The 22,207-nt window shown below is 42.9% G+C and overlaps 2 protein-coding genes across 8 annotated transcripts in view; one reads left to right on the top strand and one right to left on the bottom strand.

The window, feature by feature from the left end:
• vti1a (vesicle transport through interaction with t-SNAREs 1A) overlaps nucleotides 1-16,787 on the bottom strand; it is a 103,894-nt gene extending 87,107 nt beyond the window's left edge. For all 6 annotated transcript variants that reach the window (XM_079293242.1, XM_079293241.1, XM_079293244.1 and 3 more), the window contains exons 1-3: nucleotides 16,638-16,787; nucleotides 13,131-13,189; nucleotides 12,133-12,243 (exon numbers count right to left, since the gene is read on the bottom strand). In XM_079293242.1, the coding sequence (XP_079149368.1) occupies nucleotides 12,133-12,243; nucleotides 13,131-13,189; nucleotides 16,638-16,731 (264 nt within the window). In that variant the 5' untranslated portion in view covers nucleotides 16,732-16,787. The remainder of the gene's footprint in view (nucleotides 1-12,132; nucleotides 12,244-13,130; nucleotides 13,190-16,637) is intronic.
• Nucleotides 16,788-17,023: 236 nt separating this feature from the next.
• Nucleotides 17,024-21,981, top strand: zdhhc6 (zDHHC palmitoyltransferase 6). 2 transcript variants are annotated; one of them, XM_079293770.1, is made up of 11 exons: nucleotides 17,024-17,106; nucleotides 17,964-18,500; nucleotides 18,666-18,757; nucleotides 19,137-19,296; nucleotides 19,409-19,567; nucleotides 19,690-19,743; nucleotides 20,017-20,184; nucleotides 20,412-20,453; nucleotides 20,718-20,863; nucleotides 21,220-21,266; nucleotides 21,354-21,981. In XM_079293770.1, the coding sequence occupies exons 2-11, from the start codon at nucleotides 18,234-18,236 to the stop codon at nucleotides 21,452-21,454; spliced, it is 1,236 nt and encodes a 411-aa protein (XP_079149896.1). In that variant the 5' UTR covers nucleotides 17,024-17,106; nucleotides 17,964-18,233; the 3' UTR covers nucleotides 21,455-21,981. The 2 variants fall into 2 exon arrangements, with proteins under 2 accessions (XP_079149896.1, XP_079149895.1); XM_079293769.1 differs by having other exon boundaries at nucleotides 20,715-20,863.
• Nucleotides 21,982-22,207: the final 226 nt, after the last annotated feature.

Genomic DNA, 22,207 nt, shown 5'->3' with positions numbered 1-22,207 from the left:
AGCAGCGTTGGAGGTGCTGGTGTCCTGTCAAAAACACACGTTGTACCTCTGTTGACATGGATAGCAGAAGGAAGAAGAAAAACTACTCTTCTTACCCATCAAAATGTAATTACATATGCATGCATAACAATTCATATCAGATATGCTAATCAGTTTGGCATAATCCTCTGATGAGAAAATGGTATTTATTTAATTATTGCAAATATATGGATCTTTCCTTTGTGCGCAATTTCTTTCTAGTATATGGGCATGCACGGGTCCATACTGTCCGGGAAGAAGAAAGTCAATCTTAAAAAAAAAAACCATCCGTTTCCAGAAAACGTATTGATGATTGTAGAACAATGACCTTTCCTAATTTCAAGCAGTCAACAATAACTGTTCTTTGTAACGGGAAAGAAAAGTTTCCCGTACCCCCCCCCCCCCCCCCAAACAAAGTCGCAGTAATTAAAATCAAATAAACCGAGATTCAGGTACACATTTCAATGCCTCCAACTCTCCTCCTTGCTTTTCTCCCGGCGCAACGTGTGACACAAGGACAAGCGCAAATAATTGTGGCGCCTGGAAAGCTCAGAAAATGTAAACAGTTCATTAGATGGGAAATAAAAGGCGTAGCAATACCCAGGGGCAGAGTGTAATGAGGGGCCCTGAAGTTCCTCCGCAAACGCCTTTTCCCTCCACTTTCCCTTTTTCCGCCCTGCACACATGGCTGGTGGCATAGCGTGAAGAGTAATTAACCATATTCAATTTACAATACTATGTTCCATTACTGGCTTTTGCCCCAGTGGGAGAGCAGCTTGGCATTTCCAAATTTAGACCCAATAACACTTATAAAATATAACCGGCCAATGCCAGTTTCAAAAACTGTTTTAAAGCTGCTCTGTGAATGTGGAAACATATCAAAACGCTATTTTAATAATAACTTTCGGGTGGGAATGAAATGCACACAAATAAACAAAAAAGGTTTCATGTCCTTGAATTTATTGTAAAAACTGAAAATGCACAAAAGTCTGAAGTCGGCAATGAAATGACGGTAAAATTGGGTCATAAAATGTCTTTATGTTCACAAGAATGTGTGCTCAGCTCAAAAGGTTATCGATATCACCCCCCCCCCCCTGCTGTGATATTTTCACAGGTGATGCGTGGACCAGTACCAGCGGGTCCCACTCTGATTCCCCCCCCCACAAGTGGGGGGCAGAGGTGGACCGATGCGGCGTGGCGTTAAAAGGAAGCGAAGACCTTTAAGCAGGCACAAGTATCACAACAGCATCTTAAATAATGCATCTCTGCTTGGCAGGGGGGCTTAACACTCGCGCTCGCGCACACGCACACACGCACAAACGTTGTCTCGTGTCTTTGCCTCTCCTTTAACACAAACAAATTGGGAGAGGTTGTTCAATTAAGTAAGTGCTCTTTTTAAATGCATTTGATATATTATCAGACAAAGGCAAGTAGCTGGGATTGTCACAGGAGGGTGTCATTTGTGCCTTTGTTTTATTGTGGTCTTTGGTGCCATCGAATCCCCCCCCCCCCCCCCACACTTCCGACTGTTGTGTGTCTTTGTGTGAGTGAGTCTGCGTGCACGGGGTCCACTGTATGCGCGGCGGCGGCTTCTACGAGCCTTTGCATCCCGGGGAAACCTCCTTTAGAGAGCGTACATATGTGAGCGGGAGCCCGGTGTGTGTTCTCTCCCCTAATAGAAGTGCAGCAGTGGTAGAGAAGCCAGAGCCTTAGATAACAGCATGGGGCCGCTCATTAGCTCACAGGTTGGTGCTTTGGTGGCTGCGACGCGTACGGCATTGTGTTCCACTTCCACGAAAAACCTGACGGAGTCTCGGAGAAGCCGTTGTCGAAAACACAAATAAAGGTGAACGATCAACCGAGACGAGGTAATAAATGAGCCTTGCGACATATCTAAACAGGTACGAGGTGGCGAGACTTCTTTTAGGGCGCCGGAGTGTATCCGCTTCAAAAAGATCTTACGTCACGAACAAAAACGTGTAAAAAAAAAATCCCCTTATTAGTTTAATTCTTTTTTTTTTTTTTAACAAGTATGCAAATTGCTATTTTCACATCATCACTAAACCTATAAAATGATATTATATTACACCAGAAGTAAAGAGGGTTTGATCTCTGGGGGATGGATACCTAGCCATTTGCTGGTGGAAGAGTGCACTAGTCTGATCGGGGTCTTTTATGCTTGTACCTCTGTGATACCAGTGGTGTATTTCCCTGTCAAAGTCATTTCTATTGCTAAGTACAGCCGAGATCAGTCAATAAGCCTAACGACTGTACCCACAAAGCGAGAGGCTGAGAGGCGGCAAGAGAAGAGCGGAGGAGAGGGGGGGGGGGGGTTGCAAGTGAACTCCAAACAAAAGAGCAAATTCAAGGAGGGCTTTGATTGAAGAAGCGCCATATACTTTTTGAAGGCCAAGGGATCATCTCTCAGTGGTTATTTCTTTAAGGCATGAGGGCCCGATTAAACCCAATATTAAAAATGGAGGCTCTTCTAATGAAAAATCAAAGGCCCCGTTTCCCCTCACACACCCCCATCCTTCCATCTCTCCTTGCCTCAGTCTCCCGCGTTCCGTCAGGTTTCCTCTCTTCGCCCATGGTTGTGCAGGAGGGGACGGAAAGAGAGACAGAAAGGAAGTATGGAGAGAGAGAGAGAAAAGAAAGAAAGAAGAGAGCAAGAGAGGGAAAGAGAGAAAGCGGGGATGGAGGGAGGGTTATAGAGATGAGGGACCTAGGTGCTGGTGGTGCAAAACAGAGACAGACAGCATTGGTTGGAGGAGTAAATCAATAGAGCAGAGCCGTCGGGGAGGCGGGCAGCCAGGGCAAGGAGAGAGGAGAGGGGGAACCAGCACAGGGGCTCGGGCTCCGATCACAACGCTGGCTTCTGGCGTGCAGTGGGGAATAAAGTGGGCCTCCCCGGGTCAGCACCAGAGAAAAAGGTGAGATTAGAGGAAAGTGGAGGAGGGATTTTCACAGAGTGAAGGTGGGAGGGGTGGGAGAGGTGGGTGTTAGAGGATGACGAGGAGAGAGAAAGTGTGTGTGGAGGAGGAAGGGGGGTGTTAGGAGATGTGCAATGCAGGATACCTGGCAAGCCAGGGACCAACCGGCCCATTAGCCTGTGGCTACCTACATATGGTTCACTGAACCCTCTGCTGAGAAGAGCTCCTCTCCTATCAGTCCTCCCATCTCTTTTAAAGAAAGAAATACCTTCACTTTTAACCCGTTCTCTGCTTTGGAAAGAGGTTCACTCCTGACCTCGATTTATGATTCATTTCTGTTTGATGTCTATTCTTGGAGTGTTATCTAAAATTGAAAAATGTAATAAAAAAAAAGCTAGACACAAAGGGAGAGGAGTCGGGCCTGCTGAGCATGTGCCTGTCCGTCAGTGGACACGCACAGAAGACTATCTCCTTCAGTGCTTTGCCTTTACTTGTAATGTGACCATTGTTGGTGCTGAATAGCTGGCTCATTAGCATAAGAATACAGCAGCACATATAGGGACTTAGCCAGATCATTATCTCTATATATTTATGTGTACTTTGTTATTTCAGTAGCCAGGACACATTCAAATGCTGATGAGGCCAGCAAGGCCCCCTTCCAAAGCCCTTCCAACATGTGCCCTGCTGAACTTCCCAATACACTTCCCAGTTTCCTGGGAGGCCGCAGGTTCTGTACTGGAATTTACAAAAGTATAAAAATGTAGGGGAAATTGCAAACTGTCGTCTACAGAGAAGACTTGTTTGCACATCTGAAGCGGCACACAAAAGAACACGCTATAGTCATCACAGGAATAAGTAAGTAAGTTGAGTAATTCACAAAAACCAAACATCTGCAGTTCATTTTTCAAAAGAAAAGGTAGCAGAAATTATTAAAACTGTGAAGTAAAAAGTAAACAAATCGCAATTTTCTGAAATGGGCAAAATATTTATGTCTTTTTTTTCATACTGAGGATTCTTTGGCCATTTGGCATTTAAAGCAGAGAATGTGTTGTGTGAAAAAGATTCTTCTGAAATGAAAAAAAAAACTTACAAAAAGTTTGACAATGCAGAACAAACAAGTGCTCTGTGGTCATGATGGGACCAAAAATAAAGAGTTTAGTCTCACTGCAGGAGCAGGCTGATGCTCTAATGGTGGCCAATCTCTGGGATAATTGAAAAAGAAACCCTAATTCATCTTCCACAACGTAATTCTGATCAAGGCCACAGCCAGATTCCACTGCAGGCTTCAAAAACACCAGGGAAAAAAATAAAGAGACACAAAATTGTCGGTCGCTGAGAGCAAAAACACGTTCCCTTTCTTTCTGACACGCTCCCTCATTAGAAACACTTAGGATGAGCGGCGGAAACCAACTTTAATTGTGTGTCCGCACGTGTTTGTGCGAGCATGGGGTTAAAACACGTGTAAACATGGAGCTTTAACTAGAAAGAAACGCCAGTAAAGATGCAATGTAAAGAGTCCTTCCTCTATTTACCCCTCTCTCCTCACTCTCGAGGCTGACTTATTAAAAAGCAAATGCCACCGCCGAAAATACAGAGGAGAAAAAAAAACAAAAAAAAAACAACACAGACCCAATGATTCATAATGTATTTCATAAATACTTCATGAATGCCTTCGCCATACTTAAGCCAGTCTGGCAAAAAGAGAAAACAGTGTCACCTATTCTAGTACCCGCTTGTCAGCACATCACTGGGGAGTGGGTGTCACATGTCACTTCTGGTTTACAGTGCTGCGTGGGACAGGCTCGGTGCAAGGAAACCGGGGGTAGGACAGAAAGAAGAACAGAGGGAAAAGTGACGGGGAGGTGGAAAGGGGTGTTATCACATCATCGCCCCGTGTCTTTATATTTTCCCCCCCTTATTATCTTTGGCCCCCACTCGCTCCAGTCACTCAATCACGACAAGCCCCGAGGACAGCGAGGGGACCTGGGAGGGCCTTCGCTTTCGCGGCAGACTCCGCCAGACAAGCGTCTGAAAGCTATACTGATCGCTGTCAGTGTGTGTGTGTGTGTGTGTGTGTGTGTGTGTGTGTGTGTGTGTGTGTGTGTGTACGGTGACTTTGGAAGGGGCCAGGAGAGATAAGCGAGAGAGGAAACGATCGCGTGGAAGGATAACGGCCGAAATTTGCACACTGCCAAACAAAAAAAAAACCTGTGCTCCAGGCACAATGCAGATACCTCACCCATACAGACAAGTGTTAACATAAAGAGATGGAGTTCGGCTTACAAATGATATGCTATGTGATTTCTGCAAGTCGACTACTGACAATAACTCATCATGTTAATGACCATGAAACTCATGAGGATGACAGGGAAGCAAATGTCTCCGAAATGTATTCTCACTTCTCCGTCTGGGACACTTATCATATTCATAAAAATGGTTTGCAAACATATTCTATTCGCGAAGATTTTGCACTCTGATTTGTCGTGACTTTAACACCAGGGTCTGGTGCAAATAAGGGTGAGACGTGTGCTTTTCCAGCATGGTTTTAGTCTCTATAATTCTTCTAGTGGTCATTAATAGTGGTAATAACCACTTGAAATTGTGAAATTCGAGAATACACTTTTATAGTAGCAGTGGAAGTGGAGTTGAAGACTGTTGTATATCCCGATTGATGCTCATCACATGGGATTGATGGCATAGTCACTCCATTCAAGTCATGGAGTGACCAGCCGGACTTTGACAAAAGGGCCATTTTTTTTTAGCTTGACAGAAATGTCAATCAACCATCAATGAAACTAATTGATGCAGACGTTTCACAATCACACACAAAAAAGAAACAAAAAGAAGAGGAGAACTCATGCACGTTGAGATATTCTGGTTTGTGTCTCGCTGTCATTTTTCCCCTGACAATGAAGCAGGAACACGGAACTTCTGGACAACACATCCTTCTGTCCTGACGGTGACACCGTCCTTCAAACCCAGATGTGACCCACTGCTGCCACTACCCCATCAGACCAGTGGGAGAAAAAAAAAGGGTTTCAACACGAGGCTAATCCACAAATGAATCCCATCTTGGTGTCCATAAAGCGGCCATGGAAAAGCCTCCGACGCCACAAATCCACAAAGGGCTCGAGGAAGACGTACTGTGCACAACAACTTCCAAATGAAAGACATAATTCATAAGTAGAGAAGGAGATCCATTTGTTTACATCTTAAATCTGCACTCAGGGAAAATATGTGGGAGAAATCCCTATCCATTGGCAGAGTCCTTTTAAAACTAGTTACGAGTGATTAGAATGTGGAGTCATTGATGGGTTGTTCAGCAAGAAACCATGAAAAGAGTCAATCTGCCTTCACTCCTCTGTGTTTAATAAGAACAAGTAAGCCAGGGCAACCTAAGGCGATTTAAAGTGTCTAACATCCAACTAATGGTGGTCCGTCATGTCGTCTGCTCGGAGGACGAGGACAGCGGGGCAAACAGCTCGAACCCTTCAAGATGGATTACAACAATGCTAATTTATTTTACACGACTAGTGGGCTTCCAGTGAGGGAAGTACAGTGGTGCTAAAATCTCCCATCAAAACCTTAAATCTCAACAGAATTATCAGCATCTGGTGTTAAAAAAAAAAAAAAACAGCGTTGATTTGGGAGCTTCTGAAAGCAAACGCACAACTTTCTGATAAATGACTTTGGAAACTCTTCTTTCCCTATTTGTGCCAAACATAATGAGTTTATTACGGCTGCTATCAGCCAAAGTTGGATCGTCTCCACCACCTTGAATTGTCCGTGACCACTAATGTAAAAAAATTGTACGTAAACATTCACACAGTGACTAAATGAAGAGCGGCCTCCTCTTCATCTATTCGGTTGTATTGGGGGGGGGGGGGTCTGTTTTCTAAATACAGAACAAGGTATTAGTATGCTTCGAGTGAGGAGTAAATAACGGTTCGCACACGAGACTCCAACCTAGAACACGGAGACAATACCCTAAAACTCTATATGGCATTTCAAGAACCCTGCAGAGACGTTAATTCATTGCAAATGATGAACGGATCGCGGCTGACCTTCAGATGCAGAGACAACAAATAGCTCTGGGGTTTGGAAACAGGAAAAGAGACTTATGGCAAACTTCTGATGGCAGTCTCACCGAACAAAACTGGAAGACGAAGCCCGAGCCGGGTTTTGTAAAGTCAAGAGTCATTCATTCGTTCTTCTACAACAAGTCAATTTATTCTGAGGTAGGGGAACAAATAACCAACCGGCAGTTACACTCGTACGCCTTGGCCTCATTCACATTTGACACATTCAATAAAAACACTGACCTTAATTTGTATTAACTAATTTGTATTTAAAAAAAAAAAAAAAGGTCCGATGGACTAATTCATTAAATACAGCGCTCTAGAAGGTCACTTACAACTATTAGAGTCATATATCCAGGTACACAGAAAACAGCTTTCTCATTCCACTCACCTCTTGCGTACCTGGCACAAGTAAGCCGTTCAATATTTCAAGGTTGGGTTAATTATCTCCCTGGACAAACATTAGGAGGCTTTCCATCTAAAAGTTGTTTAATAAAAAGGGCAGTCCAGACATCACACTTGACCGTGACTCAAAACAATCGCCCCCGAAAAAGACAAATCAGAAATCTGGAAGGGACAGTTGGCTAAAAGGATTCAATGTGAGAAAACACACAAACGTCAACTATTTCAATGTCCATAATGGAATAAAACGAAGCTAGGAAGGAAAAGGAGAAAAAACATTCCGTATCGATTTCAAACCGTACTTTTGAAAAGAGGCGTACGGTACTTCAGGTGACAGGAAGTTGACCGCATCATATTTAACTTGCGTACCTCGTACAAACGCTGGGCAGAGGATATGCATTTCAAAAGACGCTCGACAATAAAAGACACATTCGTGAGACTTTATGAACTGTACAGTGCATTATGACTAATCAACAACATCTTTCCATTCAGCCCACATCGCGGTTGATCCGACTGAATGAATCCCGTCTCCTGAGCACTGAAGAATTACCCATGAACCCTCGGTGCATTCGCACGACTGCCTTGACCATGACTGACACCCACAGCCACTTAATGACAGAAGACTGTGACGCGTTCAACAATAAAACTTGTCGGCGCTTGATATTTAATGACTGCCAATTAACCTTTATCGGACTCAAGGATCGTTGAACACAAAGCCTCTCACATTTGGACCAGAAGTCTTTCTGCTACTGAAATTAAAGATGATATTTAACTCACCACCGCAAAGACAACTTAGGGAGGGGACGTATTAGCAGCAACACCTAATGTCACAAAGATTAATTGGGAGAGTTAGAGTCTGAAATGTTCACAATATCATTTTAAACAGACATTACACTTTCCGCAGGAGATATTATTTCATTCAAATGTAGCTTACATAATTAGCTTTCAGAGCTCGACTGGGCAGAGACAAACTAAAGAGAATACATAAAGTTAGACCACATAATATATATAATGCACTTTGTATTAGATGGGCTTTTACCACAAGGACATTTCTGGTGAAATTATTTCCAATCTCCTTTACAAAGCATAAAGGATGAGGTCAGGCACAGCAATAAGTGGAAGGATTTATCATAGCAAGGCCACTCGTACATCAGAAAGGCAAAGTAATTGGGAAATGTGCCCCAATATTGTCCTCGTACAGTCAGTCGAAGGAGATTCTTAGAGCAACAGCGCCATCTGCTGCACGAAGAGACGAACACCCACAGCAGACGGAACGAGTGGGAGGTCTGCTGACGCCTCAAAGTAAAAGTCACACAAAGTAAAGAGAGCCTTCACAACGCAGCACGGAAAAGAAGTATAGAAAAAAAATAACTAAATATGACGCAGATTTACTGGACTCACTTTGAAAAAGTATTCAAGAGCGCTCTAACGTGGAGCTTCTCTGTGCTTGGAACTAATGATGAGTGAAGTTAGAGATGCACCTTTTATATTTGTGACCAGTGTTAAGAACAAGCTGGAAGGTCGGACAGTTTTCATCTCGTGATATTTAAACTCCAGTAAGACAAACTGAAATCTGTGGGAGACGAATATTGAATTGCTTTTTACTAAACATATTCAAGCACAGACCTAACAAAACAACATGGGACACCTTTGAAAATGGCAAGAAAGGAAGGGCTTTGATATAAAAAATAAATGCGTCCTGACAACAATTTCCAGGGGCTGACAAAATTACCTCTAAATCTCTGAGCCAATGACAGCTTGCGGCTGACACCTCATTATGTCAGAGGCGTCACGCGTTGACAATTAGCGCGGCGCATCAATTTGAGTCACATCCTCCAAAAGTGGATTGTGTTTTGTGAGACACAGCAGACGTCTGTAGACCCCCACCGCCCGTACTGCGATGGACCGAGTGCGGCCCTTTGAGGCCGGTGGCTCTGTTTACCCGATAGATTTCATTAAATTAAGCTTACCTCTTCTTTGCCTGATCAAAGCCACGGCTAAGAGCCACGCCACCCTGCTTCCCCCCCGACCAGGACAAGCAGACTCCATCAAATAGGATTTTCATTGTTCCTCATTTTAGCCTTTTTCCCCCCTTTAGGTGCAGCATTGCCCCGTTTGTCACGACCCAGCACCTTTAAGACCCCCACTGTCCCCTCTATTATCGCAATGAAGCCGTCAACCAAGCCAACAAAGCTACATCTCACAGATGCACCTTTGGGATGCCCGTTTGATAAGTCGTCTTCCTGGATGAAATGGCCGGGTTACCGGGGTCGACTCTGGCCCCGTCTGGAAAGGAGGAGGAACGAGGTCTCAAGCTGGCACACCGGTGGTAGGAAGACTTCAAACCACGGGTGAACGGGAGGATGAGAGAGCAGGTTAAGGGGGGAGTCACCCGTGGGAGACCAGCAGGGGGTGGGTTTTGGTTGGGGGGAGAGATCGGGTAGTGAGGGAGTGGAAAGGCCTTGATATCCACGGAAAGCACAACAAAGCCGGAGCTTTTTACATTAAAAAGAAAAGGAGATTGCCTTTTTTTCCACTCGACGCCTTTTCGAGCAGAGTGTCATGTCCTCCCCGGGCCTGCAGGAAGTGAGAGGCTGAGCTCGGCTGAAGCATTTGGCACATCTGAGGCACATCTGAGGGGGCCATGAAGTTCTCGCCCTCTGACAACTTGCATCAGATTTACGGGAGACCAGATATACTAGACGTTGCCGTGTGAGGTGGGCGATCCCGGTTTTAAATGCACACTGATCCGACCGCACCGCACACAGGAGGTGTAAGAATGAAAATGACTCCGTTACACTGAGGAGTCACAGCTCCAAGCAGAGCAATATTCTTTATCCACTAGGACTCACTGCTACCTTCCGCTTGGATTTCAGTATCCTGGGCCTCGACACAAGTAGGAATTTAGAAGTAATCATGTGACATTTTGTTTTGGGGGAAAGTCTTACCTTTCCCTGGTGAAGGAAAGAACACGAGCCCCGAATACAAATGCAAGGGACGTACAATTTGCACCAATATCAGCCTCAGCGGGCGTTAACTGCGTGACGATTAAGCATGGTAAGTGCGGGGAGAAGAAAAGTTAAAGATTAATAGTCAGCCAATTAAATGCCCGTGGCGAGGAAAGTAAACTGTGTTGGCACAGAGATCTCCTCCTGTGATCTCAGTCAGCACATCTCTGTGGTGTTCTCACAGATCACTAGCACGCGATAGCCCCGTCCAAACCGATTGTTTACGCACGCTTACGTGTTTGTTCTGCGATGAGCAGGGATGGATTTGGGAGGGAAATGTTGTGTATTTATTAAATGTTGTGATGAACGATATGAGGCATCGAGCAGATGTTTGAGATTAGGGTGAAAAATAAGCAGGTTCGAATTGAGATTAGTTTCGTTTGTTAGTGGTCGGTCCACGCATGGGCGGTGGGAGTACAAGATATCAAAATGTTAAGATACGAGTGAGAATTATGTTGTAAATATTTTTACAAAAATGTTAGTTTAGTTTAGTTTAGATGTGATTCTCACAATTTTCCTTTCATTTTGTAACACAAAAATATTTTACACTTTACTTAGAAGGCAAGCGCCTTAAAATTAACTTCAATATGTTTTGTATTATTATTTCCTGAAATCCTTTCCCTCAAGCATCAGCTGCCCAACAACAAATGATACAACAACGGAAAGCTACACCTTCAATTCCTTTCACGGTTTTTAAAAAGGTTTGTTTGTAAAAAGTAACAAAACTTAATTGGAAGCACATTAACAGCACAGTTAAATGCTGCACCAATCAGAGATCCGCCTTCAGTGAGTGTCTTTCCGACCCATTCTGAGGTTGTGGATCTTTGTCACGTCACATTCGATTGGTGGAAGGACTCGTCTGCTGTCGAGCTCAAGGTCGGTTGCTAAAACTATGCAGATATCATTGAAGACACATATTGTTGCAAGGTAAAGACAAACAGTTAACTACAGCGACTTAGGATAATAGAAAGAGCTACAAAAAGTATAACGAACACCAGCAAGCATTGGAATTATATCCAATAATTACTCATTTCTTATCACACTATTGATGAAGTGAAACATCTTGAGCCATGTTGGTATAGCCAACAGTGTGGACTAAAAGCAATGCACCTACAAGACCGGGCTGTTTATTACGCTTTGACAGAGGCTGGAGATCAAGACAAGACAGAGATTTATGAATCACTAAACAAGGCCAGACTCTGCAGCAACAACACACACACACACACACACACACACACACACACACACACACACACACACACACACACACACACACACACACACACACACACACACACACACACACACACACACACACACACACACACACACACACACACACGTTCAAATCGGAACTCGGAATTAACCTCGGTGGATGCACCGCTGAGCGCTCTGTGTGTGTGTGTGTGTGTGTGTGTGTGTGTGTGTGTGTGTGTGTGTGTGTGTGTGTGTGTGAGAGAGAGAGAGAGGGAGTTTGGTTGCGTGAGCAAACATTGGATGTGCATGTAAACCACAAGGGATTTGAAAAGGTGACAACATATAACCAGAGTATGTCGTGTACATAAACAGGGTGTTTCCATACAGACGCACATTTTGAAAACCACACTGTTAAAAAGATAATTTTGTGCTTTCTTTAGTTGTAATATTGAAGCAACCCTTCGGAAAGATTTAAGAAGGTGTTTAAGTACTTACGAAGTCTTTCTCGAGCTTCTCTATCTCCTGCTTGTAGCTCTTCAGTCGGCTGTTGTACATGGCTCGGCTCTGGATGGGGATCTCACGCGCCTCCAGGTCCATCTGCTCCAGCTGAAAACAAGCAGTTTATTCAGATCATTTAACAAAATAATGGTCTTAGCTAACACTTAAATTTACAACTTGGGATATAATGCATCACAAAACTAACATTCTGATCCAATTTACATTATAATGTCACGGTGCAACCTGGTGAAATGTGCATTTTTAACTTTATGGAGTTATCGAGCTTCTTCTAGGCCTCCCGATCCTCCAAAGATCATTCTCTTACCATCAATACATTTCTGTTAATGTCGCATTCCTACCACAAGAATCTGCTCAAGATAGAAATTGTGTCAACTCTGGAAACATGAAACTTCCTGAAACGTGCAACTTCAGCGGCATTAACTTTAATACGCTCCGTGTTGATTGTAACGAGAAAAAAGCCTCCCGCTGGCTTCACTCAGCCGTGATAAAAGTTGCGAGGGAGGAAGGCTGTTCCGTAAATAAATACACACAATCAAATACAGACGAGCACGGGCCCAACGATGTCACCCTGAATGTAGTAAGCGTACATTTGACGCGTGGCTAGACAGGTCTCTGTGAGGCGGATTTGGAGGAAACTAATCACCGTGACATAACAAGACAACTGCGACAACAATTTGTCTCTGTCAGGTGACTTTGCTCATTCTTAAACAGCAACATGAAGACTCCCACCTCAAGATAATGGCTTGAAATGTGTCATAGGGGTGTCACTTAAAAGCAGATTACTGGAAAGTAATCATGTGAGGAGGAAGCCTCCTTTCCGCCATGTGAAGTGCGTGTGTGTCGGCATGTCATGTCACCACCAGGATAATACAGGTGCCGTTGTCTGGTGCCAGGGAAAATTGTCCCCTCCCTCATTCCACAAATTCATTATTTAGGAAATGGGAAGAGGAGAAAATTACTGATCAAAGACGTACCAACTCTCTGACTTCTTCAAGCTGTTTGTCGACATTTAGAACCAGCTGCGTCTTCTCCTCTGAAAGAGAGCAAAAACAGCAACATATTGATCAGCAGACAGAAGAACAGCGCTTCATGACAACAACCTAACTCCCCCGCAACATGGGGGAAGAGGGGGGGGTGGGGAGAGAGCGAGAAAGAAAGAAAGACTGGGAGGAAAAACAACACACGCGGACACATTTGAAGATATATTTACACATTCTCTCTACACGACGAGCCAACATTTGATGTCTCTTAGTTATTGCCGTCTATGAGGCCTTTGTTGGTTTCCGTCGAGGAGCAGTGAGACACCTCGTGCCAACTCAAAGGGAAGGGAGGTGTCAGCTTTGCTCACTTGCCAGAAGTATGAGTCCCACTCAGAATGACTAACGCATCGTGGCTGCTCTTCCACGTCACCCATTGAAACTCATTACGACTTGCAAAGAGCTCCAAAGACGCCCGTAAACCACACAGTGCATCCCCGTCGTTATTTAAGGCGGCAACAGGACCACTTCATTTGTGCACGTAGACAAACTGGTCTTTGTTCTGAAATTAGAGCTTTGCCATGAGAGTGAACCCACAGGGAAATGTGGAAGTCTGGTCCGGTAGTTCAGCGATCGAGCATTAAATGTTTGAGAGAAGCATCGTGAACACAACATATCTTAATGGAGGAAAAAATAAAGAAATGCAGGTATAGTTAGATTAATTACCAAGTCATCGTTAAACCTATATATCAAGAAAAATATAAAATGTCTCAATTGTTTCAATGATATGGAAAGACATTTTTCAAAGCAGATGTTGATTTGTAGCAGGAAGAGTACAGATGTTACTAATAACTGTTACCAGTAAGTTATGACTGTCTGCACGTGTCCCAAATTCATACTATATAATAATTCTATACACAACAAGCTAAAATCAGCATATTAAACTGGGTTAGTAGTTGGTAAGCAAAAATCTATTAAAAACAAAGAAATGGATTAAATACATAGAACAATGGACGTCAGTCAAACTGCAACACTGGAATGTTTTCACTGCTGGTGAAATCTTACAAAGATAAAAACAAACTGTTTTAAGATTTAAGAGTTTTAACTCGATCCAGCTGTGAGCAGCTCATCCAGCATCGTGTCCATCGACAGCACACACAAAAAGACCATATTTACTGTGTTGGGTGGTTTAAGTGTACTTCACTGTGTGAAAACCTGCTTAGTCTTACTGCACTATTTAATTCAAGTATTTTAAATCAACTCCCTTTCAGATCTGTTGTATATACTTGATCAGAGCAGATCACAAGGCTATTTATTGGTTGTTGGACTGCAAAACAATCTCAGCCAAACATTTTCATTTCTCAGGCACCACGGGCCAACTTTTGCCGGTCCTCAAATTCATTTTTAAAACCTGTGTCCAACCTCGCAGCCGACACAGTAAACAGCCAGAGGCTGAGAGGTGAGAAGGAGCTCTCCGGCTCTAACTCTGGAGAGCTGTGAAATATATATGGATATTTACGGATGAGAAGTTTTGTACACAGAAGTAAGGCAAACAAAGAAGAAGTAGGGCTTGGCAAATAAATCATTTTAAATTCTATTTGAGTTGCAATGATTGACAGGAGATCTCTTTCCATAGAGACTCAAAGGTGAAAAAATGGCATTGATGTTTCATGGAACAAGGGCTAACATTTCATTGTATTTGTATTCAAATAGTCCTGAATAAACCTTAGATTTTGGGGGGGATAGTAAGTAACAAATAAATATATAAACATTCATTTGATTGTTACATAAATGGAGACAGTCAAGGGCATTCTTTGCACACAACCTGGCTATTATCATCAATTGTGCACATGTGAAATGGAGAGATACAACAACAGCAATGACAAAGGCCCTTTGTCTGGAGTTATATTAATGTATTAAATGGAGGGCTGTCAAACCACGAGAAAAACAATTCAGCCACTTCAGGAAGAAGAGCCAGAGGGAATTAAGAAAGGAAAGAAGAAACCCCTTAATGAGAAGGAAGGGAATTTAAATTACACTGTAAACTATTCTGTTGGTGGCAGAAGACATTGAACAACTACTTGTGGTTCTAATGCATTTCCTGGCTTTGTGCATATTCATATGGGCTTTACTCTGACACAGTCTACAGATGGCAAGAGGACGCAATGTGGAATAACACTGTGGAATGAGCCGCCATGAAGCTTAAAAGGATGCCAATTTCCAAACCAGAAACATTCAGTTGGGCCAGGTTGTGTGTGAGGCAGGGCCCTTTGAAAAACCAATGAGCAAGTCGGAGATAACTCTTCCAGGTAAGGGATGGATTGGAGTTTTTAGCAGTCAAAGCTGAAAGAAAACTACAAGCAGTAGTCAGTTGTGTCCAATACAATTTAGCCAGGGCCACTGCATACATTCTGCAGTCTTTATAATATCTATAGGCTTGATATTTATCATATCATGCAGTGTATTTCACACTGCAATAAAACTGGCCGTTAGATTCAGAAAAGTCTCTCTTTCTCCATTTTTTAAAATTTTACATATTTTGAAAATTGCAAACTTGATGACTATTTTACCCCCACTACCAACTGTGATTGATTAGGCAGTGCTTACGCAGTATTTTGATCTGTGTAAATAGGGACAGGTCTTCACAAGAACAAGAAAGCTACAGTGCACAACAGTGTGATACCGGCACAAGAGCTGCTCAGAGATAATGTACGTTTTTAAATGGCCCAATAGATGCAGCAGGGGAAAGAAGAGGAACGTGTTTGAATGTGAAAATATCGGGTAAAAATATGCCATGACAGCATGATGATTGTCCAACAATGGAAGCTGATCAATAAAGCTTCAGGACAATAGGAACAACGTTTAGAAGATATAACAGGCTGAGTAAAACAGGTGCATCAGCGCCACTTTGAGAGACACATCTTAATTGGGGAAAGGAATTCTGTGCAGTCTGTATTACTGTATCCTGCAATTACTATGCTACAATCAACTGTTCGTCTGCAACACTCTTTAATTATCATTTGTGACCTAAATATGAAAACAATATTAGATAGATGAACAAGAAACAAACCATATAATAAAAGAAAACATTCTGTGTGGGACTCCTCACAGATTGTTGTAGATTGCTATATGTAATATCCTATTATTTGTCTTAAAAGGTGTCAATAAAAGCTACTACACAAGATATTGGTTGCAACTACTGGAAAACATATATTTGCCACGAAGCACAGTGTTACACTTTCATTTTGTCTAAATCCATTAAAGACAAGCCATGCCATTAAGCCAACCCTCGACACGTGATTCGTCCTCTTACATAAGCGGTTCACCTTAGTGCGATACATCTTTTACACGAAGACAATACGGTAAATGGATGAACTAACACAAGTACAGCAGGCTACACCAGCCAACGTTAGCTAGCCTTCTCAGCTGATGAATGCCAGCTAACTGATAGCTAGCTCCAGCTCAGCCTCTCCAGCTAATTGATTTAAGTTGTTACTGCCTCACCTCCACTTAGTTTGGGGATTCTGCCAATTTTGTTCGTGACTTCTGCTGTAATGGTTCCAAAGTCCTGCTCGTAGGCTTCAAAGTCTGAAGACATGTTGACGTTTAGGCTTTAAAACAGGGGGCTTTCTTGGGTTAGCTCAGGATAATAACAACAAGTCCCGAATGGAGTCTCTTCCTTGAGTCACAGTATAACGTGCTCGACAAGGAACATGACTTTATGTTTATTTTTCCGACACGGAAAATGAATCAGCAAGCTAGTGAATAGAACATGTCAGTTGGGCTTTATTTTGCCGAACGTGGAGAAATAGTGTTAGATTATTTTTGTGAATTATTTGATGGTTGAGTGACAATTATCTTAGATTTTAAAAATGTCCACAAGGGGTTGAGGGTAATATTTGCTGAGACTCCATGAGAAAGGTTCCTCTCTGTACACAGTAGAAATTGAAGAAAAAATCAAGGAAGTGGACAGGTTGGTAATTTAAAGTGACAGTTTTTCTCTCCCTCCATACAACATGTGAATATACGTGTACCACTAAACAATCGACATCTCTTTAAAATGCCTTATCATCCGTGTTTCCATGTTGCACATTGTGGCAGTAATCCAGCCGATAGTCTCGTCAAGCTGGCTAACAAGCTAGCTAGCTAGCTACTGTTAGCTATGGTGCAAAACCGAATCAAAATGTTTTTGTTTTATATTTCTTAGCAAAGCAGTGTCATTGTAACGCATACATATAACTAACGCTGCAATGCGATGCTTTTTCAAATGCGAATTAGCTAGCTTTAAGTTTATTAGTTTGGTGGGTAAATGCTATGGCTGTGCACCTAGTGAGAGTTAATGAAGAAATACACCCCGAGCTGCTTTAGTGTGTCATGTGCTCCCGTTTAGTTGGCTTTAAGTAGCTAATAAGCTACTTGTTAAAGCTATCGTTAGTTATCTCCGAAAGTTACTGATCGATAACATCGCAATATGACAGTAAAGTTGTAACAATCAGCGTCGCGTTACTATTAAAATATTAGAGTGGGAGAAATATAGCATCCGTTCTTCCTCATTCATGTCAATGAGATTAAAGTATTGGAAATATCTGAATACTGTTCAACATCTCCAAAATGTTCAATCAAAACCTCTCTTAATAACATTATAAAACCTCCATGAAAGTATGATTTATAGCAGGGCAGTTATATTTGACTGCATTAGTTTAGGTGTGTGCTTAAACTGACAACTTGGTGTGTACAGACGAATGTTAGGCAAACTTGGTCACTTGATAGATGACGTTAGATTGAGCGATCGATCATGGATGTTTTAAAATGTCTCCCTCTTTCTCTTAGATGGGGAATTTGGGTCCGTCACAAGGCTAGTGTGCTCTGAAGATTGGCAGGAGAGGATGCTGCTCTTTGCCAGGGCAAGAACCAATGGGACACGGAGAGCCCCAGTGACCCAAGACCAGGCCAGCTGCTGGGTACTCAGAAGACGAGCAAAAATATGTGCGTCATCTGCACCGCTGACTTTGCAAAATAGCTGAGGGGGAAAAAAAGTAACTCGTCGATACATTTCAGGAACTCAACCAAAATACTACAACTTACCTTGTGGCTTGAAAGATGAATTTCCTGTCAACTTTAGTGACATTTCAGAACCTCCATGAGGTTCGAAGATTGTGCCACTGGGGTCCGATCATAGCCCTGTCTGTCATTGCGATATGCTCCACCATGGCAATTCTGGACTCCATTATCTGGTACTGGCCGCTAGACACTACAGGAGGTAGCATCAACTTCATCATGCTTCTCAACTGGACTGTCCTCATCCTCTACAACTACTTCAATGCTGTGTTTGTTGGACCTGGATACATTCCTCTTGGCTGGAAACCAGTAAGGCTTCTCAATAAGGATAAAGGCTTATGACCTGTTTGTTCATGTAGATAGAATAAAGAACAGGTTGGAACCATGTCCGCAACATAAACATAGAGTGAAACCATTAATCATAGAAAAGATGTTACTTCAAGAAATTTTACTTATTTGTTTATCCCGAAACAGGAGACTCAACAGGATGCCCAGTACCTACAGTACTGCAGAGTTTGCCACGGGTGCAAGGCCCCCAGGTCCCACCATTGTCGCAAGTGTAACAGGTAGGTGTATTTATTACGAAAGTAAGATTATGTTGTCTCTCATCTGTGTGTGATGGACTTAAAGAAGATAAAAGCGCACATGGACAGCACTAATTTGGCTCGAAAAATCACTGGAGCACCAAACTGGAGCTGGCTTGTGCGCGTACGTGGCTCGTCCATGGTTCTTCTGCCCATGCAGTGCTGTGAAACCTCTGTTCAGCACTTCACAGGCTGCACAAAGACGCATCACATAATCTGCTTTGTAGATCTGCCTGTGATCTATGTGATGTTAAATAGATAAATCCAAATTTTTTTTTTTTGAAAGAACCTGTCACTCTTTGTCCTCCCAAACAACCAGTCAATTCCCCCGACACTCCTCCTCTGCCTCCCCCTCCCCCAGGTGCGTGATGAAGATGGACCACCATTGCCCCTGGATCAACAACTGCTGCGGCCAGCAGAACCACGCCTACTTCACCAGCTTCTTGCTGTTTGCTCCACTGGGCTGCTCACACGCTGCCATCATCTTCATCATGACCATGTACACGCAGCTATACGAGAGGGTCAGTAGTCTCCCTACCGCACCACACCATGCTTTTTGACGGCCTATTACCACCGCAGCGTTTATCATTGATACTGACACATGACAAGCTGTGTTCTTTCTCCTCACTGCAGATATCATTTGGGTGGAGCACCGTGAAGATTGATATGAGCGCTGTGCGTCAATTCCAGCCCCTCATGCCGTTCAGTGTGCCCGCCTTTGCTGCCACACTCTTTGCCTTAGGCTTGGCACTGGGCACCACTATTGCCGTTGGCATGCTTTTCTTCATCCAGGTACGTTTCTTTTCATTGCTGTTTACGATTCACACAAGCTGTTGGCGATTTAACATTGGCAGTTCAGCATTAACAATTCAAAGCCAAGCATTTATTATATTGAAATAGTCTGTCCTTTTCAGATAAAAGTCATCCTCCGAAATAAGACCTCGATCGAGTCCTGGATCGAGGAAAAGGTCAGGATGTCTCTTTTGATTTCTTTGTTTTGTGATGTCAGTGTAATTTGTGACGGATGACTTTTTGTATTTTTTATTGTTTGATCAGCTAGGGATTTATAATTAACGTGTTTTGAACACAAAATTTTCGTCACTTTTACGACGAATCCACACACGTTCCAGGACCATCTGTCGCACAATGTAGCGGACTAATTACAGGAACGTGACACCAGCCCGCCCACACAATCCCATTGACACACACGCACACAACCGTTCCCTGATGTCTCCCACTAGGCCAAAGACAGAATACAGCACTACCAAACAGGGGAGGACTTCACCTTCCCTTACGACCTCGGCACCCGCTGGCTGAACTTCAAGCAAGTGTTCACGTGGTCAGGGACGCCCAAGGGTGATGGCATCGAATGGCCGGTCCATCCCAAGTGTCACCAGCACACCTTAACTGTAGGTTCAGTTTGTCGTTGAGTCGGGTAATGCATTCAATGCTGTTTTTTAGATTTTTTTCTGATACTGTTCTTCTTCGCATGTTTGATGATGAATTATCTTTAATTTGTAGAATGTTTTAGAAGCAGTTGGTATTGTAAGTCCTGCTCTTGACACTTTTCCTGTTGCAATGTAAAGTACATTGCCGAACAACAGGGACGTGAATTGTCTTGTCCCTCTTTAAACAGATTGAGCAACTGAAGCAGAAAGCTGATAAGCGAGTGAGAAGTGTAAGTACCTGTCAGATGTGTCTTGTGACATCAATGTGGTGTTGATTTAATACATTTGTCTTCATGCCACAAAGGCTACTGGCTGTACTTTAAAAAAAAAAAACCACTAATATGGAACACAGATTGTCCGAAATGCTGTCAGATGTTTGAATGCATTAAGATTAAAGACCACGACTTTATAAACACACACTTGCGTCTCGTCTGAGTTCAGGTTGTGGTCAGAGCAGTAGAATAACCAGATATGTTGTATGCCTCGGCTAGCAGGTCCAGTACCGGGCAGTGGAGGACTATAACGGAGCGTGCTGCCCTCTGAGCAAAGGTCTCCAAACCTTTTTCAGAACCCCCTGCACCGAGGAGCCCAGGATCCCCCTCAACAGGGGGGACACCATCCTGGCCACTCGTGGCACCAAGTGAGTTCATTCAGGCTGAACAGAAACTACGACCATCGTGGTTGTTTGTCCAGAACAGAGATTTTTAAAGTGGGAGGCCTTCCCAGGGAGACTGGAAGTGAAAAAATTGTGATTAATACATTGGTTGTCAATAGAAGATCACATTAAATCGGCTAAATGTGTTTTCTCATTAATTTGGTGAACGAGAAAACTGTTTTGGGGAATTTTACAGTTTTTTCCACTTTCCTAGAGTCAGAAACTAATACAACTCGGAGAAAAGACCCTTTTTATGCATTTGTTGTAGTCTGAAGTTAATGTACCAGCATTGTGTTTTGTCCGTTAGAATTCTCCGAATTAATGTTTTTCTTTCTCTCTAGATGGTGGATGTATGGAGATAAAGTTTTGAATGAGGGGCATATAAGCGGTGAGATGTGGTTTGACTTAATTCATTTTTTTAATTCATCGAAACAAGTGTGTAACAGATCCTTTCTGTCCGTTTTTTGGCTTTCAGGGGGAGAGCGTGTAAGGGGATGGTTTCCAAGGCGTTGTGTGGAGAAGTGCCATTATGACACAGCTGCCAGCGATAGCACCAGCGATAAGAAAGCAAACTAACATACTTGGCTTTATGTAGAGCAGGGGAGTTAAACTGAACAATGGGTGTTCTGTCCGTGTTCATAAACGCACATCCACTGACGATGTCATGCCTGGAGCTGCAGGCTCATCATCAAGAAGTTCATACTTTGATTCAAACTTCTCACACCTTCAATACCAACTTGAATTTTTTAATGACAACATAGTTCACCGAGGAGAGGACTCCAGAGCTCATGAGAGGGACTGGTCCCATGGCTTCAGTTTGACTCCTCTGACCAACAGTGAAACCCAGCAAGAGTCTTAATTTCCAAGAATTGCCACCAGGCTTTAATGTGACTTCATTGTAATTACATGACTTTTTACTTGAATCTGTCGTTTTTACTTGTGTTGTGGTCTGTTTTTTGCTAATTATGCAATGCCTCTGCCCAGCTAACCCCGGGACGTCTTCATACAACTCTTTCTACAGTATGGAGATAACACTTAATTTCTTTTTATTATTTTTGTAAAAATTGTTGGCCTCAAACTATGAATTTAAAATTAAAAAAATATTCCTCTATCCTTGTGATTACTATAAATTGTTTTAATGCATATTAAAGTGCCTCAGGCTTAATTTAACACATTAACTTGGCATTTATTTATTTGTTAGTGTTCCACATGAGTTTAGGATTCGTATGCATTTATTTTAGTCATTTTAACGTAATTCCATGGTCTTACATTTTCATCCCCTATTTCGCTTCCATTAACCACATGTAATCAGAAAGTGCTCCTAAATTA

Source organism: Melanostigma gelatinosum (genome assembly GCF_949748355.1).
Source record: "Melanostigma gelatinosum genome assembly, chromosome: 21".
Lineage (NCBI taxonomy): Eukaryota > Metazoa > Chordata > Actinopteri > Perciformes > Zoarcidae > Melanostigma > Melanostigma gelatinosum.
Note: the sequence above shows the minus strand (reverse complement) of the source record. Positions and strands in the feature narration are given on the sequence as shown.

Excerpts from the sequence above, each read along its gene's own strand:
- zdhhc6 (XM_079293769.1), top strand. The coding sequence starts at position 18,234 with ATGAATTTCCTGTCAACTTTAGTGACATTTCAGAACCTCCATGAGGTT. Across the intron at positions 18,758-19,136 it reads CATTGTCGCAAGTGTAACAG|GTGCGTGATGAAGATGGACC; the intron begins GTAGGTGTATTT and ends CCCCTCCCCCAG. Across the intron at positions 20,864-21,219 it reads CTGGCCACTCGTGGCACCAA|ATGGTGGATGTATGGAGATA; the intron begins GTGAGTTCATTC and ends CTTTCTCTCTAG.